Here is a 22,514-nt window from a genome sequence, read left to right on the forward strand (position 1 = left end):
AAAGTTTTAAGCCTACTCTTAAACATAGAGAGGGTGTCTGCACCCCGGACCGAATCTGGAAGATGGTTCCACAAGAGAGGAGCCTGATAGCTGACGGCTCTGCCTCCCATTCTACTTTTAAAGACTGTAGGAACCACCAGTAAGCTACATACTGGGAGCGCAGTGTTCTAGTGGGATAATACGGTACTATGAGCTCTTCAAGATATGATGGTGCCTGACCATTAAGGGCTTTGTAAGTTAGGAGAAGGATTTTTAATTCTATTCTAGATTTTATATCTGTAATATTAATGTAATATATTTGTTATGTATGATCTTTACTGGTTTTTAAGCACATTGAGTTTACGCCTGCCGTATGAAATAATAGTAATAATAACAATAATAAATTAGATTTATATAGTGCCTTTCAAAACACCCAAGGACGCTTTACAGAGAAAAAGGAAGAGAAAAAAGAAAACTAAGCCGAGCTTAAACAATAAACAACTGAGAGGTTAACTGGTTAACTGTGGGCCAAAAGCCTGAGCAAACAGATTTTGAGGGCTGATTTGAAAGAGTCCAGGGTAGTAGCGTTGCGCATTTCGGAAGGGAGAGAGTTCCAGAGGGTGGGGGGCTGCCACGCTGAAGGCTCTGTCTCCGAGAGTGCGTCCGTAGGTGCAGGGGACGGAGAGCAGTCCTGAGTCTGAGGACCGAAGGCTTCGGGAAAGTGTGGGCCGGTGGAGAAGGTCAGAAAGGTACTGGGGGGTCCAGGGAGTGAAGGGATTTGTAGGTGAGGAGGAGGAGGAGGAGTTTGTAAGAGATGCGGTAACCCAAACCATGATCTTTCCCTAACCAAGCGGTCTTTGTGCCTAAACCTAACCAGACCTTAACCACAGCGTTGTCACACCATTCAAAAATGAAAGTTGCTGATTGATTCTCGTTGCAGGCTACAGCTGCGGGTCGTAGCAGCAGTCACACTGTGAGAATCCTAAACTTCTGGTTCTGTCATTAAGCTGTGTACAGTCCCACAGCTGTTGTACAGTATTTTATAGCTTTCACTAATCCATATGAATGTTGTTGAAATATTTCCCTCTGGACTGATATCACGCTCCGCAAAGCCACGACAGCTATAAACACACACACACACACACACGTAGATGAACGGGTTCACAGTTTATTGACATTTTACACTTTGTAGTTTTTTTTTTTAACCCTCCTGCACCCAGAAAACCAGAAAAGTACAGACAGAACATTCAGAAAGCACTAAAAACAGATTCAGACAACTAGTAAGAATACAGTAAACCTAATAAAACAAAAAGATAATAAAAAAAAAATAATAAAAAAATAAAACAACCGGAAGAGGGGACCAGCTGACACATGGAAATACTGATTTACAGAGAGAGGGAGAGAAAAGCAGCCTGGCAAGTTTTTCTGTCCAGTCACACTTCATCTCCGCTGCCGAAACCAGTAAATACAGATGAAATTCAGATGTCAAACCAAACATTTCCGCCGTGACATGTATTCAGCGGAAGACCTCTGGTGCTGCAGCTGGATCTAATTGGAGAGACTGTTTGGGGGGTTTGGGTGCCTCACAAAAGTAATAAAATCAAAAATGATAACATCTCTGCCTATGTTTGGCCAACACTCTTCTCATTACAGTCCCCGGTGTGTATCCTGTGTTTCTTCCGCCTCACCGTGTGCGTTGCGTCTCTGTGTTTCTCTCTCTCTCTCTCTCTCTCTCCCTCCGCCTGTACGACTCAATGTTCGAGGCGTCCCAGGAACCTCAGGTTGAGGATCTTCAGCTGGTCGTCAAGCTCCATGCGCACGATGCCGTCGTCTCCGTCGATACTCAGCAGGATCCCCGTCGCCTCGCGGTCCTCTCCCAGAATCACCTTCACCTGCACGGACGAGGACATTGAACGGTTAAAGCTTTCCAGGAAAATATCAGAAAATAGTGAAAAATACTGATTATTATATGTCCAAAAGTCAAAGGTCTTTAAATTTCTTTTTTTTCATTTGTTTCTGCATATTTAAAAGTTAAATTAATTTTCTGTCCATTGATGAATCGTTGCAGCTCCACTTTGTGATGATAGTTTACATTTTACTACAAAATTTAAAAAAAAAAACAGCCTCATCGGGTCAAATTAAGAGAGAAAGAGTCAGTTTTTAAATGTTTATTATCTAAATTTCTTCAAAGTTTTTATTTTTTAGAGTAGGGCTCATTATCGATTATTTTCTCGATTAGTCTTTTGGTCTGTAAAATGTTAGAAAATTGTGAAAAATCACTGTTTCCTAAAGCTTAAAATAGTCAGAGATTAATTTAATAGTTGGCAACTAATCAGTTAATCGACTAATCACGTCATGCCTGAAGATCTGCAAGTTACATTTAACAAATCTGATGTTTTTAAGGTTCTATCACGTATCTGATGTCCATCCAACACAACAGTTCTGCTATAAATTCTACTTTTATGAAGCTTATACACATTCAGTTTTTGTTGACATTGTCAGAAAGGTGATAATTCTACTTTATGTTTATTATTGAGGTCGTGGTGTGAGGTGGGGTACTGGAGTGCATTATATTGAAAAGTGTTCCTAATATTTTGTCCACTCCATTAACATGAATGAGGGAAGAGAAAATATTAGGGACACTTAGTAAGTTTCATAAAAGTAGAATTTATACTGTGATACATGTCATGTTAAAATATAATCTTTCTAACGTTGGGATGTTGATTTCAACGTTATTTTTCTTTGACTTCAATAACATCTCGACAGTAAGATTACAAACATCGTGGACGATGTAAAATATTGAAAACAGAATATAAAACGAAGGGGTAATAAACATGTTTAATTATTGATGATAATGATGTCTGGTTGCAATTTGTCATTTCTGTTCATTTTAAAGCAGTTACCTTGTTGTTCTTGGTGGGAGTGACGGGCTCCAGATGATCACTGCTGATACTGACAACCTTCTCCGACTCCTGCATGAACACTGAACACATTCCTCCCTACACACACACACACACACACACACGCGCACACACACACACACACACACACACACACACACACACACACACACACACACACACACACACACACACACACACACACACACACACACACACACGTGCACACACACACACACAGAATTCAGAGTCTTTAACTTATTGCAGTGATTCAAAAACATGAGAGACTGCACAGAAATCAAACATAGTATTAAATATTAGAGACTTAAACTATATATTAGCCAATAACAAATAAACAAACAAACGTTTTTCAAACAAAAGGTCACTTTAGTTTAGTTCTTAAAGAATTGTAGCAAAGATATTTTACAGTTGACAAATAAACTTGTCAAAAACATTAGAATAACAGCAAAAATAATATTAACTTTTAAACAGTCAAGTTCACTAGAAATGAAATAATTAACAGTTGAGGAAATGATATGCAACTGTAAATCTTTACATGTTAGAGACAGAAACTGATCAATTAGAGTAATGAACTCCAATTAAACGCACAATATGTAATTTCAGCCGCTAGGGGTCTCAATCAAAACAATAACAAAAGACGGAGTGTGATGACGGTGTGAAGTAGCAAGGGATCATGGGAGTTGTTGTCTTCGTTGTTAAATAACCATCTTCACCGGGATAGGATTACTCCAATGTTAATCATTCGGGATGTTTTTACCTGCAGAGGTCTCCTCCTCTCCAGAACAAACAGACCCGCAGATTACAGATAAAAACACTGAATAAAAAAATCAGTGTTTCTCCGACGATGTACGGCAACCACCAGACGTCCGGTACGGGCTGTTAGCCGAGCTGCTGCTAACACTTGTTCGGTTTATTTCTCTTATAACTTTAGATCCAAACGTTCGGTCGGTTTCTCCCGGGAGCCGAATTACCCGCAGAGGTCTCCTCCTCTCCAAAAACAAACGTACACACAGATTAAAATCGTTAAAATACTAATTAAAGCTGTTTCACCTAAAAAATCAATGTTTCTCCGACGATGTTCGGTGACCACCGGACTTCCTGGAGGGGCTGTTAGCCGAGCTGCTGCTAACGTTTGTCCAGTTTATTTCTCTGATAACTTAAGATCCAGACGTCCAATGACTAAAATCCTTCTTCCGGCTAAAAGATATAGTTAAAAACCACCTAAATTTATCATGAAAATGTGACTTAAAACTGAATAAAAGTCCATTTATAACAGTTTGTGTGGAACAACCACAACGCCGATGTATTATCTTGTATGTGTGTAAGTTACTCTTTGGTAGACGCCATTGTAGCGGACAAACACAGCGCCGCCGTATGCATCTTGTGCGTGTTTACTCTTTGGTAGAGGAGGTATGACGCCATCGACAGGCGACCAAATGAAACAGTCCGTTACTTTGATTAAATTACAGATTTCTCTGGGTTTGAAAACTGTTGGAAACATTTGGGATAATGTAAGTACACAACTCAACAACATATATAACATAGGTCTAGTTGTTTTTAGACATTTTAATGTGGAATAATTACATATTATAGCTTTAACTATGTACTTATTGATCCAGACTGTGTCTTTTCATCGATACACAGCTGATCAGCTGAACGTGCAAACATGAATTTGTGTATTGAAGAATAAAGTCTCTAATAATAAAGAATCATTTCTTGGATTTAAATGGAGAAATTCATCAATCACAAGATCAACACAAACTACGCTTGAACAACATCTCAGAACTACACAGTTCTTCCCAGGAAGCTTTTACACTCGTTGACTAGTTCAGAAAAATGCAGCCTGAGAAATAACATAATATTAACTTTTAATGAAGTAGTGTTCAATTTGATAATTACAGCAGCCTGTAAACTAAAGACTTTGACTAATGCAAAGCTAAGTTATAACCTAACGTCCATCTGTCGACTCTGCCACAGAAAGAAAAGAAAGAAATACAAAAAGAAATCACTTCAGATTCAAAATAAAACATCTGGTTTTTTCACATTTTTCAGAGAAAAAGTCAGTTGTTCCATCATATAAAGTTCCTGAACTATTTTTAATCTATTCAAGGATTGTTTGTGACTGACTTCAGTCATTTTGTAAAGCCAAAAAGTATAAATATTAACTGGTTGTGGCTTCACAGATGTGACTATTTGTGACTGGTTTTCTTTGTCTTCTTTGATAGTAAACTAAATATCCGTTTTTCTACTAAACATACTTCACTGTGTTTGGTAACATGGTAACAGTGAAAGAAGTAATCATTCCTCCTGTTTATACTGGATATTAACAGTTTGTGTGGAACAACTACACAATCTTAACAGTTCCTTCAAATGTGCTTTCAATGTAAGTGATGGAGGCCAAAATCGTGTCCACACAGTCATTTATTCATTGTGTGAAGCTTATATGAGGCTGAGCGAGGCCTCCAGTTCAATCTGAACGTCTGGGACCAAAACCACAAAAGGTGTTCCTTATATTTCCATCTGAGTGGCTGCAGCTGCTGTTGACAATGTATTATTACTCTGAAGCAACCTTCTTGAAGTCTGGTTTTCTTGGATTGAACCCTGATTATTGGTTCATCACACAGAACAGTTGACATCTGAATCTCAGATGAACTTTGAGTGGATGTAATACTTGTTTACAGTAGACACTCCCGTACAAAACTGCAGCAAAACCTGTGTGTCAATCTATCTCAATGATTCTCAAGAGATCAATACGAGCCAAATATAATGTCTAACGCGGTGGAGCCAAATTCGGTTTCCTTGGAAAAACACTACTGGATTTTACTGAAAGAAGGATCAGTCCACCCACATATTCAGCCATTATCTTTTCTCCTCTAACGGTGTAATCTATCTAGTTGGACAGCTTTGGTTTTATTTGACAATATTTCAAATGGAGATGATTTATATGTAATGAGATCTTAATAAAATAAAACCTCTACAGAGTCCAGGAGGGGTCACAAAGAAAGAAAAAAAAATCATTTGTGCTCTCGGTTGATCTATTTTGTGTTAAATAAAGTTCTGTTAGATTACATTTAAGGGATTTCAGAGATAACTCTGTTGTGCTTACAAGCCAAAACCCAAAGACTATCCAGTAAATCCACATAACTTGTTCCCAGATCAAAATAAAACCTTATTAAATCCAAGTGCTCCACGGTGAAGGTGAACGAAGGACGAGAGAGAATAGCTGAGGGTGAATTCTGTTCGAATTCAAGGTGCAAATTATCAAATTTGAAGCATCAATTATTATTATTATAAGATTACATTTTGGCTTTTTTGCCTTTATTAGATAGATTACATTACCATTAAGATTCCTCTGTCTAAGTGACTTGGAGAGACTTCCAGTCGTGCAGTGAGAGAGGGAGGACTGCTGTAGACTGGAGCTCCACATGGCTAATAATTAATACTTATTCATTAATAATTCATTTGTTGTAAGTTTATATCTTATGTTACTCTTACCTACTGTCCATAGCTCCTATTGTTCTCCATGCTCTCTTGTATTGTTTCTATTTCTATATATATGCTGTTTGTTTATTTATTTGTCTGCTATGATTGTATAGTTGAACTGAATTGACAAGAGAGAGAGAGACAGAGAGACAGAGAGAGAGAAGTACGACATATAGCAAAGGTCCCAGCTGGACGTCCACCGCAGACGTTACCATTAAGCTACCGGGACGCCGCAAGAGCATGAATCAAGAAATTGAGAGCATGAATTATTTAATCTAAAGCACAAATTAGTTCTTTTACTCTCCATGGCCCCTCCTGGGCTCTGCTAGTATCAGTGTCCTGCTACTGTGGACAGAATAGAATAGAATAGAATAGAACTTTAATGTCCACCAAGGTGGAAAATTGTCTTCGGCTCACCAAGACATGCAGACGCACTACACGTGATTCTTAGGAGAAAGAGATGTGAAGCGGTAATTCTAGCAAACACAGTGACGAGGACACATTACACGTTAAAAACTCGTGTCTGAGGCTTAAATCTCATCTGTCTCTTTGCAGAGTAAAGAACACTGACGGCACTCGGGATGAAGGACTTTTTAAATACATGTTTAGTTGCCAGAGGCACTCCATCGCACCTGGCTGACTAGAGGACGAGAGGATATCTGCATGGATACTCCTCGCTTTCTTCCTCATCCTCTCTGTAAAGAGATGAATCAAGGATTTTTGGGGTTTGCCGACTATTCTGGGGGTGTTCCCCAGAGATAAAGCTGAGCTACTGACACACGCTTCATGAACACTTATTGTAAGCCTCTGTCCACTTTTATTCAAATACAAATAATTTTGCTGCCTCAACAAATACAGATACAAATACTGGGCTCTCTGCACATCCCTACTACAGAAGCTGCAAAACCCTTTATCCCACCAGCTGGTCTCAGACATGTAAAACCACCGTCAGCTGAATAATGTGTGTGTTTCTCACCGTGACGCTCCTGATGACGCCCGTCTGTCCCATCAAGTCCATGAAGGAGTCCTTGACCCGGACCAGGATGTCGGTGGTCACCCAGTCGCTGCTGCCCTGCTCTATGTTGGAGCCGGGGGTGTGGGGGTTGTAGCCTCCAGGAGAGGGCGCTCCGGGCGTCATGGGGCTGTAGCCCACCGGACTGGGGCTAGGACTGGCCTGTGGCAACAACGAGAGTCACTCAGTTATATTTCTTTCCTTCATGCTTTTGTTTCTAGCAGACTGGATGACTGTAAAACTTGTCTCAGGCGTCCCCGAGACATCTTTAAATAAACTACAGGTGACTGAAAATGCAGCAGTGTGTTTCCTCACCTACACATAACAACCTGGATTTAAAGGCCCTTCGTTGGCTCTCCAGTCATATTAAGATTTTACTTTTAGTTTTTAAACCTCTTAATGGATCAGCACCAGACTTTATTGCTGACACGTCCCTCCTGGACCCCTGAGATCCTCAAATTCCTGCATTCCCTGGACCAGAACTAGGACCTATGATGATGCTGCATTCGTCTCTGGAACAGCCTCCCAGAGGAGGTCAGGGCATCAGTCACAGTGGACGGCTTAAAACTGAACCATAAAACCTATTTTTATAGCTTTCTTTTATGTAATTTAGTGGTCTAATACCATTTGTAACAACTTATGGGCTCTTTGTGTGTTACTACGTTTTATTTGACTGGGTTTGATTTCCTTTTTATTACCGTGGTTTTATCGTTTGGATTTCTCGGAAGCATCGTTTCCTGGGTAAGTCACTTCATCGTTAAGAACAAGAAGTCCTTCCAAGATGTCAGAGTTTGCCAAACGCTTTCAAAACTTTTCTTTGCTCGAGCCAGTCGCTATATTCGTGTGCTACCATTTTCGGGAAGATGCTGAGGTTGATTCACTCGCATCAAAAATTGCAACACTGTTTCACCTGAACTCTTCTGGAGTGGAAGATGAGATTTTGACACTATAAACTGAGATTCAGCTGAAGTCCAGAGCTCATGGACAGTTCTGGAACTTGACTGCATTATTTGGCGCCACTTAATTTATGTTTTTTAAGTCCAAGAACTAATTTTGGAAGTGTGCTTGAGGCTGTCTGTTCGCACCTACTATCCAAAGTAGGTGCCAGAGGTTTCTTCCCGTTAAAGGGAGGTTTTTCCTTGCTGCTGTCACAAAGTGCTGCTCATGGAGTTATGTTGGTTTAATTACAGACAATAGTCAGACCTGTTCTATGTGAAAAGTGTCCTGAGATAACTTAGCTATATAAATAAAACTTGACTTGACTTTTTTTATTTTTTTGTATTTCTTTGAGTTGCATTTGTCGTTTGAACTGTGCACTACAAATAAATATATTTATATTATTATATAGAGATGAATGACACACAGTCTGCTAAAGGAAAGTGTTAGGGGTGCTGTACGATTTATTCTAAAAAGGTACAGTTGTGCTCATAAGTTTACATACCCTGGTAGAATTTGCGAAATATCGGCCATATTTTGGAAAAAATGACTTATCATGCTGTAAACTTTTGTTTTATTTAATGATAGTGGTCAGGTGAAATCACCAAAACGGCCCTGATCAACTGTTTACATACCCTTGAATGTTTGACCTGACAGTTTAAATGGATATGAAGGGTAAGTTTCCACATCTGTGACTTGTTTCATTGTAATTAGTGTCTTCGTATAAACAGTCAATTAGTTTCCCTGCACATTTCATCCGGGGCTGCTCTGACTTTACTGGATACTGAGCCACAAGGAAAGCAAAACAACTGTCAAAGGACCTACGAGAACCTACCAATCAGTAGTGTTCAAAGTCTGACCAAGAAGTGGAAAATGAAGGGTTTTGTTGATACCGAGCCACATGCAACTTCAGCTGAAAATTGGATGTGGCTGTTTCAAGATGAACAATAAGGAGGTACTTTGAACAAAAATGGGCTGCATGGTCAAGTTGCCAGAAATATTATTGTGCTAACGCCACAAATCTCAAAACTTCTGAAACAAAGTTATTTGGAGTGATCAAACCAAAACTGAATTTCATGGTTATGACTATATGAATGGTTCATATCTTATAGATTCTGCCAGGTTATATAGAGCCACATCCGACTTTCAGCTGAAGTTGCAACTGTATTTGTCTGTGGTATCTGACGATTGTGGAAAATGTTGCATGTACATCAATAGATGAAGTAGCTTAATATGCCAGATATTTTATTTACTGGTTTAGTCCAAATCGAACATTCACATCTGGTTAATTTTAGGGCTCGGTATCAAACCTCAATATATATGTCCGGAGTGCTGAGTACTGAAAGTTGACATTCAATGTCTGCTCAGTAAGAAAACTGTACTAACATAACTGTATTTACTTTTTTCCCTTATTCTTTAATCACATACCTCATAAATTAACTGAATTAAGACATTTTTAGTCAGGCAGAGTTATTGTACAGCTGCTTTAGCTTCTTTTGTTAAATGAAAAAAAAAAAAAAAAGAGTATTGTATTGCATCTTTAGGTATGAAATTTGCTGTATAAATAAAGTTTTATTATTACTACTGAAACTGTTGTTCATTGCGTGCTGTTGACAGACACAATCATTGCCAAAACAAGACATTTAAGGTTGCGTCCTGAGCTTTGGGAAACAATGATCACCACTTTTGACTATTTTCTGATATTTTATAGACCAAACGACTAATCAAGAAAATAATCAACAGATGAATCGTGGAGGAAAATAATTTAGTTGCATTAGTTGCAGCCCTATTAGCATTTATTGTCTGAAGTGGCGTAATAATAAAGAAAGAAAGAAAGAAACAGAACAGATACAAGAGGGTATTCGTCCCTTTGGGGCTAATAAATCTGCTGTGAACATTTTCTGTCAGATCATTCTCACAACCGTCATCTACCTGATAAGCCATCGGGGAGGGTGTCGGGTGGTAGCTGGCTGGAGAGTGTGTGTTCTGGTAGCCGACCGGCGAAGGCGCCACCTGGTGGTAGCTCTGAGGACTGGGACTTGGCTGGTAGGAGCCCTGAGGGGACGGGGCCGCGTAGGGAGAGTACTGCTCCGTGTTATACCTGGACACGGACAGAAAGGTTAGTCTGAGCCTCAAAAACATTTGTTATGAAAAGGAAAATAAGTCATGCTAAGTGTGGACTGGAGACTTCAGAGCTTTTCCAATTATCCGTCCATCTATTTACAATCAGAGTTTAAACAGTACAGCTAAATGAAAGCTGAAATACAGCAAACGTTAATGAAATGTAAATATTTTTATGCCAAAAAAGGGCAAATATTCTGTTCTGCTTTCCTCATCCAAGAACAAAAGCCTCTGAACAATATTTAGGACAACACACTCAACAGCTCCTTCAACAACTCACTGCAATGTTTATAACACTAATTCACATAAATATATACACACACACACAACATAAATACTGTTTTAAATACACATTTTAACATTTGTAGTCAACTATCTGTCTCTGTGTGTTGATACTCACATAGCAGGCGTGCCAGGAGTTTGAGGGTTGTACTGAGGGTTGACTTGTGGAGAGGGGACTTCAGGGTAACCCGGGGTCTGGGGGTTGGGGGTCCCGCCGTAGCCCTGAGGGGACGGGGAGGGCTCGTCGTCATAGCCGAAGTCATACTCCTCATCGTTCCTGGAGAGAAGAGACGAGGGCTTTTACTTAACACACACACACATTTTAAACACACTGAAGTCTGTGTGTGTGTGTGTGTGTGTTACCTGGAAGGTGTGTTGGGGTTACTGGGGTCCCAGGCTCCACTCTGACCCGGCGTTCTGCTCCCATCATGCAGTGGGGTTTGAGAGCCGTAGTGAGGTGTACGACTTCCTGCTGAAGGGTTAAAAACACAGCAGCACCGACACGATTATTATCTTCATTGATTAGTTGATTGCTTGTGAGGATCTTTTTGTTTTTCTTTGGGTTTTGGACTGTTGGTCGAACAAAAAGACATTTGACAGACTGAACAACCTAATCTGTTAAAAGGTCCAGCGTGTAGGATTTAGTGAGGAAACATGACTTTAACCATAAATTGCAAATCATGAAAATATAACATTACAAAAAGAAATATGTAAGATACACACTATCCGTGTCTTACCATCATGCAGCGGTGTCTGAGACCCGTACATGGGCGTTCTGGAGCCGGTACCGTACATGGGAGTCTGGGAGCCGTACATGGGAGTTCGTCCGTGGGTGGACGTCATTCCGCTGTGTCTCTTAGCACCCCTGGAGGAAGAGAGGGAGGTTGGCAGAAGGTTAGAATTTCATAAAGGGAGTCTATGACTGGTTTTGGCAGAGAGACTAGCAGTAAACAGAAAATACAAGAGATGAAAGATCAACGCTGACAGTACGATTACGACATGATTCCACTGAAAGAAAAGATCATTTAATTTTCTTTACATGCTTGCTTGTGTGTTTTGTGTATATAGTGTTTCTGCTTTGAGTTTTTTTCTGGTGAGTAACAATGTTATTACTTTTTTTTTTTTTTTTTTAACAAAGGAAAGGACTGAATAAATCATTTAGGCTTTCTTCCTTTCCTGCACTGTGATAACTGTTGAATGCAGGAATGTATTTGTATCCTCATGATTGTTTGACGGTAGTTGCAAATAAACACCCACGCCCCGCACCTCCACACAACCCTGCAGAGGTGTGCCTCCACACCTGATAATGGTGCCACAGCTGCTCTAACTGCATATCATACGTGTATCATGGGAGTCTTTTTTTTTTTTTAACAAAGGGAAGGACTGAATAAATCATTTAGGCTTCCTTCCTTTCCTGCACTGTGATAACTGTTGAATGCAGGAATGTATTTGTATCCTCATGATTGTGCAAATACACCAAACTAAAGCAGGGAAATAACATGAAGGAGGGGATTATTGTATGTGTAGTACAAGTCAGAAACTCAAAAGATTATTTAAAAATGAAATAACAAATATATGATATTTATTTTACATCTTGTCACATGTATATGACAAATCACTTCTACTTTGTTTATTTTGTTGATATGATGTAGTTACAATTGAGTCTTGTCTTATTTATTTATTGTAAATGTTACCATTTACATGTACCAGAGTTTCATCTGCAGTCTCTTCCACAGCAAATCAATAACAAACAGTGCAAAGCAAAAAAGAAAAAAAATGCACCAGTATGTATAAATGTGTGTATATCTTCTCATTTAATCACTTAATATTCATTTTATACATTACACTTTTATTGTGTTTGTACTTAAATGTTTTAGTGTCAGTGCTGAAACTCAAACTGGTCCTGCTGTTGAATACTTTCAAACCATCCAAAGTCTTAAAATAAAAGACAGAAGCAGAAATAATTGCTGAACCCACAGACGTGTTTCTGAGTACGTACATTGTAGTTAAGCGCTGTCTGTCTACAGAGATGGTCTGACAGGTGGAGTGCAGCTCCACTCTGGCTGTAGACTCTGTTGCGTCCTTCACCACACCGATGTACCCTGGGAAATGTAGGAAACTTCATGAGTACCATTAAAAAAAAATCACTTTCTTAAAGCTGCATGACACAGATTAAATGTTACCGCCGCCGCCGGTTTACTCAGCCAGTCTTACCTTTGTAAGGACCCTGAGAGATGCGGACCGTCTGACCAATCAGCTCGTTGTCTCTTCTTCCTCTGCCCCGGCCCATTCCTCCTCCTCCACCTCCTCCTCCTCCTCTCTGCTGAGCACCTGCAGGACGACAACACCGCCTGCGTCAAACACTGTTTAAAAACTACACAATGATGTGTTTGATTAACCTCCTTTAGTGTGCCAGACGGGTGGGCTTTACATCCAAAGACAACACTACAAGTCCCAGAAACCTGAAATTATTTGAAAAATAATTTTTATTTATTGTTTTATTAGAATACAATTTAAGAAACTTATCATTTAGGATCTGTGCAGGTTGATTAAGTTGTAGTTTTGGTGCTGAGGATTTGAACTATGCTATGTGTTGTTTATTGGTAGAATAGCAACTCTAGAAAGGTGATAATATCAGACAGTTAACAATTCAGTCGCTTAGAAAGGGAAATAAATGATTGTCATTTATAAATTCCTAAAAAGAAAACATTTAAAGTGACAAACTATGTTACATATTTCTGTTTCGATATTAATTATCCATCGGAACTAATATCTTATTCCTTCCACATAGAGACATCAAATAGAAAATAGTCAATTAATCAATCAGTTTGCAGAAATATTTGTTGGTTGCAACTTGACAAATTACAAGACAAGCTCGCTTTATGTGTTTGGCATGAACAGAGTTTTTTGATTTTCGAACAACCACTTTGTATGTCTTAAAACAAACCAAAATTTGACTGATGGTTGGCAGAACAGCCCTGCTAGGGAGACTTGGCCATGTCCTCACTTATAATTTATGATTGCTATGTCTGCCTCCAGCTGCAGTCAGATGGCGCATTAGGGGAGGCAGAGAAATGAGATACCAGAAAACATTTTTCCCACGGCAGAACTTAAAAGAAATAAGATACGGTGGAAACCGCTTATAGAGATCACGTTTGTCCGGGTCAAATTGATCAAAGTAATGAAACGGGCAGCTTCGCTATTTACTGAATTTTACTGACTGTTTCAAAATACAGAACAGTTGTTGAAACGCTTGTTGTTTCGCTGCTGCATCTCGTCGGCACATTTGTCATTTTCCGTCATAATTTCAATGTGCACTCAGCATCAGCCTCCGGTCAACAGCCAGAAACAGACTGGTTGTACATTCAGGCTGCAGTGGTCTGCAGTTATAAAGTTGAACCAGAATCAACTTTTGGAGAAACACAATCTGTAAAGCTGTGGTGGCCAATCACAACTGGCTACCAGACTGATTAGAGCTGTAACCCTGCCATGAGGGAGGACAGAAACATTCCAAGGAAGAGGGGAGGACATTTCTCTTCATTTGACAACGTAAAAAAAGTTAAGTTAGGCTTTGATGATGGCTTCCTGACTCATTTTAAAGAAGACGAAAGAGAGAAAAAGATAGAGAGAGAGAGAAAGGAGCAGCGGTAGCGAGAAAGCTGGTGAATGAGAGGAATAAAACTTTATTTTCTGATTGTTTGACGGTAGTTGCAAATAAACACCCACACCCCGCACCTCCACACAACCCTGCAGAGGTGTGCCTCTACACCTCATAATGGTGCTGCAGCCGCTAATTGCATATCATGTGTATCATGGGAGTAAAATGTTTCCATGAATGAAAAGACCCAAAATGAACACTGTAAGCTGACAGTGATCATTATAATTGGTTTCCACTGTAATGTGTTTCCTTTTGTTTTAGAAACCAAACCACGGAGCGGAAGATTTCTCAGCATCTGGCCGACATGTGGATACAACACATAGCTGCACGGTCAAATAAAGAGATGAAACAAGATTACAGACAAACTGAGTGTCAATGCCGCATCAAAGCAAAACTGTGTGTTGGATGCTAAGTTCGGCCACCTCTGAGTAAATGTTGCTTAACCAACTAAACTACAATTATAATAAAACATCTTGATTTCCACACGGTCAGATAAATAAAAAGCTTTTGTTCAGTTATAAAATCCAAATGCAGCACGGAGCGAATGGCTGCTGACAGCGCTGTGAGCTGATGAGTCTATCATATAAACTGTAGAGACGCCGGGATGCGTATGTTTAAACAGGAGTTTAACCGACTTTGCTGCATTTAACACTGGCGCTGAGAGCAGGAAACAGTCACTCTGCGTGACACTGTCCTCTGTTTCCATTTCTATTATCTTTCTCCGTTTCCATCACTGTTATGTATTAACTGCCCCCCTCCCGTCTCTGTGTGTCCAGCACAATTAAACTGTGTCAGTTATAGTTTGAACCAACACAAATTTGTCATTTTGTCCTTGTATTAACCATTACATTAGTTGGATGTAATGAATGAATGAATGAATAGGAGAATTGCAGAGGAGGAAAATGAAACTGAAACTAAGAGCGTCTGTGTCCACAGTAAATCATTTGTTGACTGCTTAATGGTTATTTATTCGTGCGTTAAAATGTGACTGCCGTGAAATAATCAGAATATGTTTTATTTCTCTCATTCAGAGGTTTTGTTTTCACTACCGCTCGCTCTCCTTGCTCGACCACCGCAGCGCTGGCTCTCTCTCTCTCTCTCTCTCTCTCTCTGCCGGTGCTCAGCTGACTTGTGCTATCTCTCTCTTTTTTTTTTGGCTGCAGAGAAAACAGCTTTGGACGCTGGGTCCTCGTTTGACGCCCCAAAAATCGAAACAAGGTCGGAGTAGGTGCGTCAAGGCAGTTTGACGCGCGTCAGACGCTTCCAGTGCGTTTAGGCCTGAAGCCATTTTTGGATGTTTACATTTTTAAAAAATAAAAAGGACCAAAATATTATTTTATACTATACTTTCTTTTTTTCCTGCTGTACCAAAAATGTACTGCGTGAGCCAAAACTGAGGTTCATACTGAACCTATTATGGGGCTGCTATTCTTGGATCTTTTAAACAAACAATCATATTGCTTCCTTCAGCTCACACATTTGTTATCATTCCCGATGTCAAACACCTTCCAACACAACAGCGATGAAAGACACAGTCATAAACAGATTGATCCAGCACTTACCTCTGCAGACAAGAATCTACAGCTGAATCAATTCAAAACTCACAAATCAACTTCTGGCTCAAACCAGACTCGATATCCATCAGTGTCTCATTAACGTTCCTAATCACTCACGATCATCAAAAAAAAAAAAAAAACTTCTTTCTATCTCAGCTGTGTGATTCTCGTCTGTGAGATATGGCTGTTGAAAAGGTGCTGTTACACCAGTAGGTTTCCTTTTAACTACGAACGCCCGACACTGACCTCCTCCGCCGTGGTGCATGGGACTGCTGATGCGAGGGCTCATGGGTGCGAATCCTCCTACTGTGAAATTGGTCACGTCTCTGGGCTGAAAGACACAAACAGCACAAACATACAGAGCTGCAACGAGTAGTCCATCGACAGAATGTTGATCTGCAACAATTTTCATCATCGTTTAAACGTTTCAGTTATTTTTCATTTCAGTCTCTGGATGTTTTTTCACTGAATTCTGTTTTGTTTTTTTGTTTTTTTTTAAATTGGCAAAAGGATTAATAGATAAAATAGTCAGCAGATTAACTGATAATGAAAATAATAGTTAGTTGTAGCCCTACAAACTAACTAAAATTGTTATGGTTGAACAAGTTTCAAAAAGCTTCATTTTAAAATACAGGCTCAATCAATAATTACTGTACTTATGTGATTATTATGTACTTAAGTGTTTGGCTTCAGGCTCATGACTGTTTCCACAAATAATAACTTTCCAAGCCAATAGGAGCCCAGAGAGAAGAGAAAGCAGACTATGAGATGCTGACCTTGGATCCACCGGCCAACACGAGGTGTCTGGTCTTGCAGACGAACATGCCTCCGTTTTCCACCAGCTTCTTGCAGTGGAGGAAGGCGAAGCCTCGGAAGAGGTGACGAATCTCACCTTCACGGCCCTGCAGGCCACACACACACACACACACACACACACACAGAAGCGTCAGTCATGAATCACTTATGATAAATACTACAAAACATATTCTTCTGCGCAAACAAATTCAAGTGTCATTTAAGTGACTTTTAACTTTCATAGTAAACCATTGTCAAGTTCAGGAAGACAAACTACATATTTCATCGACCGCTGAACATCTTTCAGGTATGTCTTTGGTGTAAATATTTAGGTAAAAAAAACTGTGCAAATACAGTTGAAGTCAGAAGTTTATATACACTTAGGTTGAAGTCTTTAAACTCATTTTATGACCACTCCACAGCTTTCATGTTAAACTACTGTTCTGGCAAGTCAGTAAGGACGTCGGTCTACTTTGTGCAACTGTTTAGAGACACTATATGACAATTCCAGTGGGTCAGCAGTTCACATACATGAAGCCTGACTCTGCCTTTAAACAGCTTGAAAAATTCTAGACAATGATGTCATGGCTTTAGAAGGTTCTGATAGGCTAATTGACATCATGTGAGTCAATTGGAGGTGTACCTGTAGATGTATTTTAAGGCCTACCTTCAAACTCAGTGCCTATCTGCTTGACATCATGAGAAAATCTAAAGAAATCAGCCAAGACCTCAGAATAAAAAAAGTGGATCTCCATAAATCTGGTTCATCCTTGGGAGCAATTTCCAAATAGTAGGACCATGCAGCTGTTATATAAACACTATAGGACCATGCAGCTGTTATATAAACACTATAGGACCATGCAGCTGTTATATAAACACTATAGGACCATGCAGCTGTTATACTGTTTGGGAAGGCGATGCGTTCTGTCTCCTAGGGATTAACATACTTTGGCGTGAAAAGTGCATCCATATCCACAGGAAGACGAGTCCTATAACGACATAACCTGAAAGGCTGCTCAGCAAGGGGAAGCCCCTGCTCCAAAACCGCCATAAAAACAAAAACAAAAAAACAGACTATAGTTTGCAACTGCACATGGGGGAAAAAAGATTTTTGGAGAAATGCCCTCTGGTCTGATGAAACAAAAACTGAAAACCATCGTTATATTTGGAGGTAAAAGAGGGAGGCTTGTAAGCTGAAGAACACCGTGAACCGCATGTTGTGGGGTCACTTTATTGCAGGAAGGACTGGTTCACGAAATAGATGGCATCGTGAGGAAAGACATTTATGTGGAATCAGCCAGAAGTTAAAGCTTGGTTGAAAATGGGTCTTCCAAATGGACAATGACCCCAAACATACTTCCAAAGTTGTGGCAAAATGGCTTAAGGACAACAAAGTCAAGGTACTGGAGTGGCCAGCACAAAGCCCTGACCGCAACTTATTGTGAGAAGCTTGTGGAGGGCTACCCGAAACGTTAGGGTAATTTAAAAGGCGAAGCTACCAAATACTAACTAAGTTTATGTAAACTTGTGACCCACTGGGAATGTGATGAAAGAAATAAAAGCTGAAATAAATCATTCTCTCTACTATTATTCTGACATTTCCCCATTCTCATCATAAAGTAGTGATCCTAACTGAGCTAAGACAGGGAATGTTTACTACGATTAAATGTCAGGAATTGTGAAAAACTGAGTTTCAATGTATTTGGCTAAAGTGTATGTAAACCTCCAAGTTCAACTGTATGATGTGTAACCCCTAAATTCCACCGGGCGCACCGCGACACGTTTCAGAAGCGGCTCTCCGCTCCGCTGCACTTAAGATAGGTAGGTTAATGGAGGCCACGTCAAGCAGCACAGAGCAGATCGAGCTGGGCAGGAAGTCAGACACAGAAACAGCATTGAGCATCCGGTCAATTTTCAAAATAAAACACCCCGTGCAGACTCCTGGTCGTATGTCAACAATAAACGCAATTAAAACAGACGAATAAAGAAACCATTTAACTACGTAGCCTACTTAACTACAGCAGAAGCACAAAAATTAAGGAAAATGACCAAATCAATGAAAGCTGAGCAAGTTAAAATTGGGCAGTTTAGTTGCCCTGCTACTGCAGTAATTACGGCAGCCTTAAGGGACTTTATCAGCTTTGACTAGGCTGCTGTAATTACTGTAGTAGGAGTGCAACAGTGGAAGGCTTCCCCGCAGTGAAGACGCTCCGCTTCTGACACGCTCCCGGTGGAATAGGGCGCCGTGCAGAGGACGGAGGAAAGCCGCATCGGAGCCGGAACGCGGCGTACATGCGCCTGGTGGAATCCTGGGGTCAGAATAGAAACTCTCATTCTTACTGAGTGCGGCCCGTCGATGACCTTCACAATGTCCTTGACGTGGATGTTGTTCTGCTCCGAGTCCAGCGCCACTGCGAACCGGTTGTCCTTCCTGCGGTTCACCGCCTGGTGGCGAACTGTCAGCACCTTTCCGTGCATGTTCAATACCTGGGAGAGGTGGGAGTTATTCACACATTATCACTTTGTAAGATTAACAAGCAATGAAAGCAAAGATGTTTGACGAAATGAACACTTCATGTTTCCTGTGTGATTCATCGTGTGAACGCCGCAGACAGGGCTCTCCAGTCCAGCCTGGGAGCAGACTATTACCTGGAACGTCTCTCTCTCCAGTCTGACGATGACTCCAACGGTCTGGGGGTCCAGCTGCACCAGCTCCCCCCACTCATGCTGCCCTCCTGCGTCAACACCAGACGCCGTTTCTGAGCAGAGCTGCAGATCTCTGGGCAAAACCTTCAGCTGTGCGCAGACACACACACACACACAAAGATGAACATAAAACTATTACATGAATCAGAGAAATTTTGTAGCATGTGTCAGGTTTATGAGAGTGTGCACTGGGGTCTATAAAACGACTATCAAGAAATGGCCTTGCTGCCTTGGAAAAAGAAAAAACTTCTGGGAATCACCCTTGGGGGCCCAGCAGCAGAAAGGTTTAATAATTGGAAGACTCCCGTGAAATTCGCGGGCGTTGGCGGGTATTGTCTGCAGTATATCTGGAAGACCCCTCCATTTTAAAAGTCACTCAAATGATCTAAAAGCCACATTTTAATGTCTGGAGTAGAGGTAAAACAGAAGTGGGAGATCAGGCTAAAACTCTTTTGTGATACATGTAATTTTATATCATGATATATTAGGGCCAGGCGATTAATTGGATATTTTATTTTCAATTATGATTTTGGCTTCCAATGATTATGAAAACAAGATAATCAAGATAAAGAATGGTAGAATTTGTGAAATATCGGCCATACTTTGGAAAATATGCTGAAAATTTTAGTTTTACAGTGGTCAGTGTGAAGCCATTAATTTTCACATAATTATCTTAGATTGAGATAATTATGTGAAGATTGATTATCTTGTTTTCATAATCATTGGAAGCCAAAATCATAATTCTTTGCAACCTGAGCAATTTTTCTGGCAATTATGGCTGAAATCTTTGTTGTTCTACCTGACTGTGGCTCGGTATCAACAGAACCCTTCATTTTCTACTTTTTCATCAGAGCTTGAACACTACTGATTGGTAGGTTCTCGTAGGTCCTTTGACAGTTGTTTTGCTTTCCTTGTGGCTCAGTATCCAGTAAAGTCAGAGCAGCCCCGGATGAAATGTGCAGGGAAACTCATTGACTATTTATACAAAGACACTAATTACAATCAAACAAGTCACAGATGTGGAAACTTACCCTTCATAACCATTTAAACCTGTGCGTGTCAACTTATGTGTTTATTGTCAGGTCAAACATTCAAGGGTATGTAAACTTTTGATCAGGGCCATTTTCGTGATTTCAGTTATAATTATGATGATAAATGGGCAAATATAATTATGTAAATGGTAAATGGACTGTACTTGTATTCTAGTCTTCCGACCACTCAAAGCGCTTTTTACACTACGAATCGCATTCACCCATTCACACACATTCATACACTGATGGCACAGCCATCAGGAGCAATTTGGGGTTAAGTGTCTTGCCCAAGGACACATCGGCATGTGGACTGGAGGAGCCAGGAACCGAACCGCCAATCTTCCGATTAGTGGACGACCCGCTCTACCTCCTGAGCCACAGCCGCCGTTAGGGTTAGGGTTAGGGTTAGGGTTAGGGGGAAATAAATGGCTTCACCTGACCACTATCAATAAATAAAACAAAAGTTTTCAGCATGATCAGTCATTTTTTCCAAAATATGGCTGACATTTCGCAAATTCTACCAGGGTATGTAAACTTATGAGCACAGCCGTATATAGTTATATAGTAAAATATATATAGTTTTCATGTCGGCTCCACGGAAGAAATCAACAGTGTTTGTATTGATTGAATTTTCCCTCCCCCAAGTCTGCCTGTAGTGAAACAGACAGCTCTCAGACAGACTGGGAGCCTTGATCAATCAACATAGACACCAAAAATACATAAAAATACAATGTCACCATAAATCAGTCCTGCTGGGCAGAAATTATACCACGGCCAAACAGCCAGTACCACTGATGTCCCAGAGTGTAGCACTAATGCCCCTATGCGGCCAGTTTGGCGTGCCCAGTTTTGATCTCCAGACTCAACATTTCCCAGTGTCTTCCATCATTATGCCAACATCCATCAACAGTAGCACGAGATTAATCCCACTCCCACAAATATATGTGTAACATTAACGTAAACATTAACAGCTAACCCGTTAGCTTACATTAGCATTAACAGTTAACATTATGTAATCAGCACAAGCAGCTTAAAAACTGTACAGTTTAAGTATTAATACAAGTTGTGTTTTTAAGTTTACCAGTCACACACTCTCCTACCAGGCTCTTGGAAGCAGTTGAAATGATTAATTATGATAAATGCTGTTAGCATTTATCAGACTGCCTGTTTATGTTTTAGAAGCTCTTAATCATCTGTGACAGTGGCATTTGGCAGCTTGATATATTCTGTTTCTGCAGCAGATGCTCTGGACATTTACACTCATCATAAATGTATTTCCTCCGTTGCAGAAAAACACATTACTAACTAAGGAAACATTTTTAGGGCTGACTGACTCTAACACACATCATAAACAGGCTTCTTGGCATTGGTGCTCTACATTTTGGCTAAATGCCCCGATTAATTTGTATTTATGAAAAGTGGCCTTGCCCTAAAAATGACATAATTCCAGGTGTGTCCTCACTGGTCTCTGGTTAGTGTCCCACATCAGAGATTCATCATTTAGAGTAATCTACACATTCCTTGTCAGTCGGTGTTGCCAAGTTGTTCTTCACAGATGTAACCAACACTCACACATAACTGGCCACCTCAAACAAAAAATCCGAGCTGAGGGACTGCCTGGACACTATGAGAGGATGGATGTCCAAAAAACAACCCTGCAGCTGACTTGTCTGGATGTTCATATTAATAAACCTGTGCAATCAATAACAGATAATATGTCATCTTTGGAAAGTACTGAGAAATTCATCTCAGCCATTGTCTTTTCACTACTAGATTATCTGTAGTCGTTATACTTTACAGCCGAGGAGCTGCAGCTTGTCTGCAGATGGTTCCAAATGCTGCGGTCCGTCTTGTAACAAGTGAAAATCACAGAACACTGCTCCTGCTTTGGCCTCTCTTCAGTGGAGTTTAGAATTCAATATACATGATTAACCCCGTGTACTGAAGTGATGTGCTCGTATACAAATAGTTTGACTGAACAGTGTCTACCGGATGATTCCAGAGGTCGACTTAAACTAACAGCAGACCAAACAT

The 22,514-nt window shown here is 40.3% G+C and overlaps 1 protein-coding gene across 2 annotated transcripts in view; it reads right to left on the bottom strand.

Moving 5' to 3' along the window:
* Positions 1-1,131: 1,131 nt before the first annotated feature.
* supt5h (SPT5 homolog, DSIF elongation factor subunit) overlaps positions 1,132-22,514 on the bottom strand; it is a 42,141-nt gene continuing 20,758 nt past the window's right edge. For both annotated transcript variants that reach the window (XM_067595563.1, XM_067595562.1), the window contains 13 exons: positions 19,393-19,539; positions 19,084-19,230; positions 16,725-16,850; positions 16,195-16,279; positions 12,949-13,065; positions 12,734-12,836; positions 11,472-11,599; positions 11,098-11,206; positions 10,853-11,011; positions 10,264-10,432; positions 7,360-7,557; positions 2,883-2,978; positions 1,132-1,871 (listed from right to left, as the gene is read on the bottom strand). In XM_067595563.1, coding sequence (XP_067451664.1) covers positions 1,731-1,871; positions 2,883-2,978; positions 7,360-7,557; positions 10,264-10,432; positions 10,853-11,011; positions 11,098-11,206; positions 11,472-11,599; positions 12,734-12,836; positions 12,949-13,065; positions 16,195-16,279; positions 16,725-16,850; positions 19,084-19,230; positions 19,393-19,539 — 1,725 coding nt within the window. In that variant the 3' untranslated portion in view covers positions 1,132-1,730. The remainder of the gene's footprint in view (positions 1,872-2,882; positions 2,979-7,359; positions 7,558-10,263; positions 10,433-10,852; positions 11,012-11,097; positions 11,207-11,471; positions 11,600-12,733; positions 12,837-12,948; positions 13,066-16,194; positions 16,280-16,724; positions 16,851-19,083; positions 19,231-19,392; positions 19,540-22,514) is intronic.

Source organism: Thunnus thynnus, chromosome 7 (genome assembly GCF_963924715.1).
Source record: "Thunnus thynnus chromosome 7, fThuThy2.1, whole genome shotgun sequence".
NCBI lineage: Eukaryota > Metazoa > Chordata > Actinopteri > Scombriformes > Scombridae > Thunnus > Thunnus thynnus.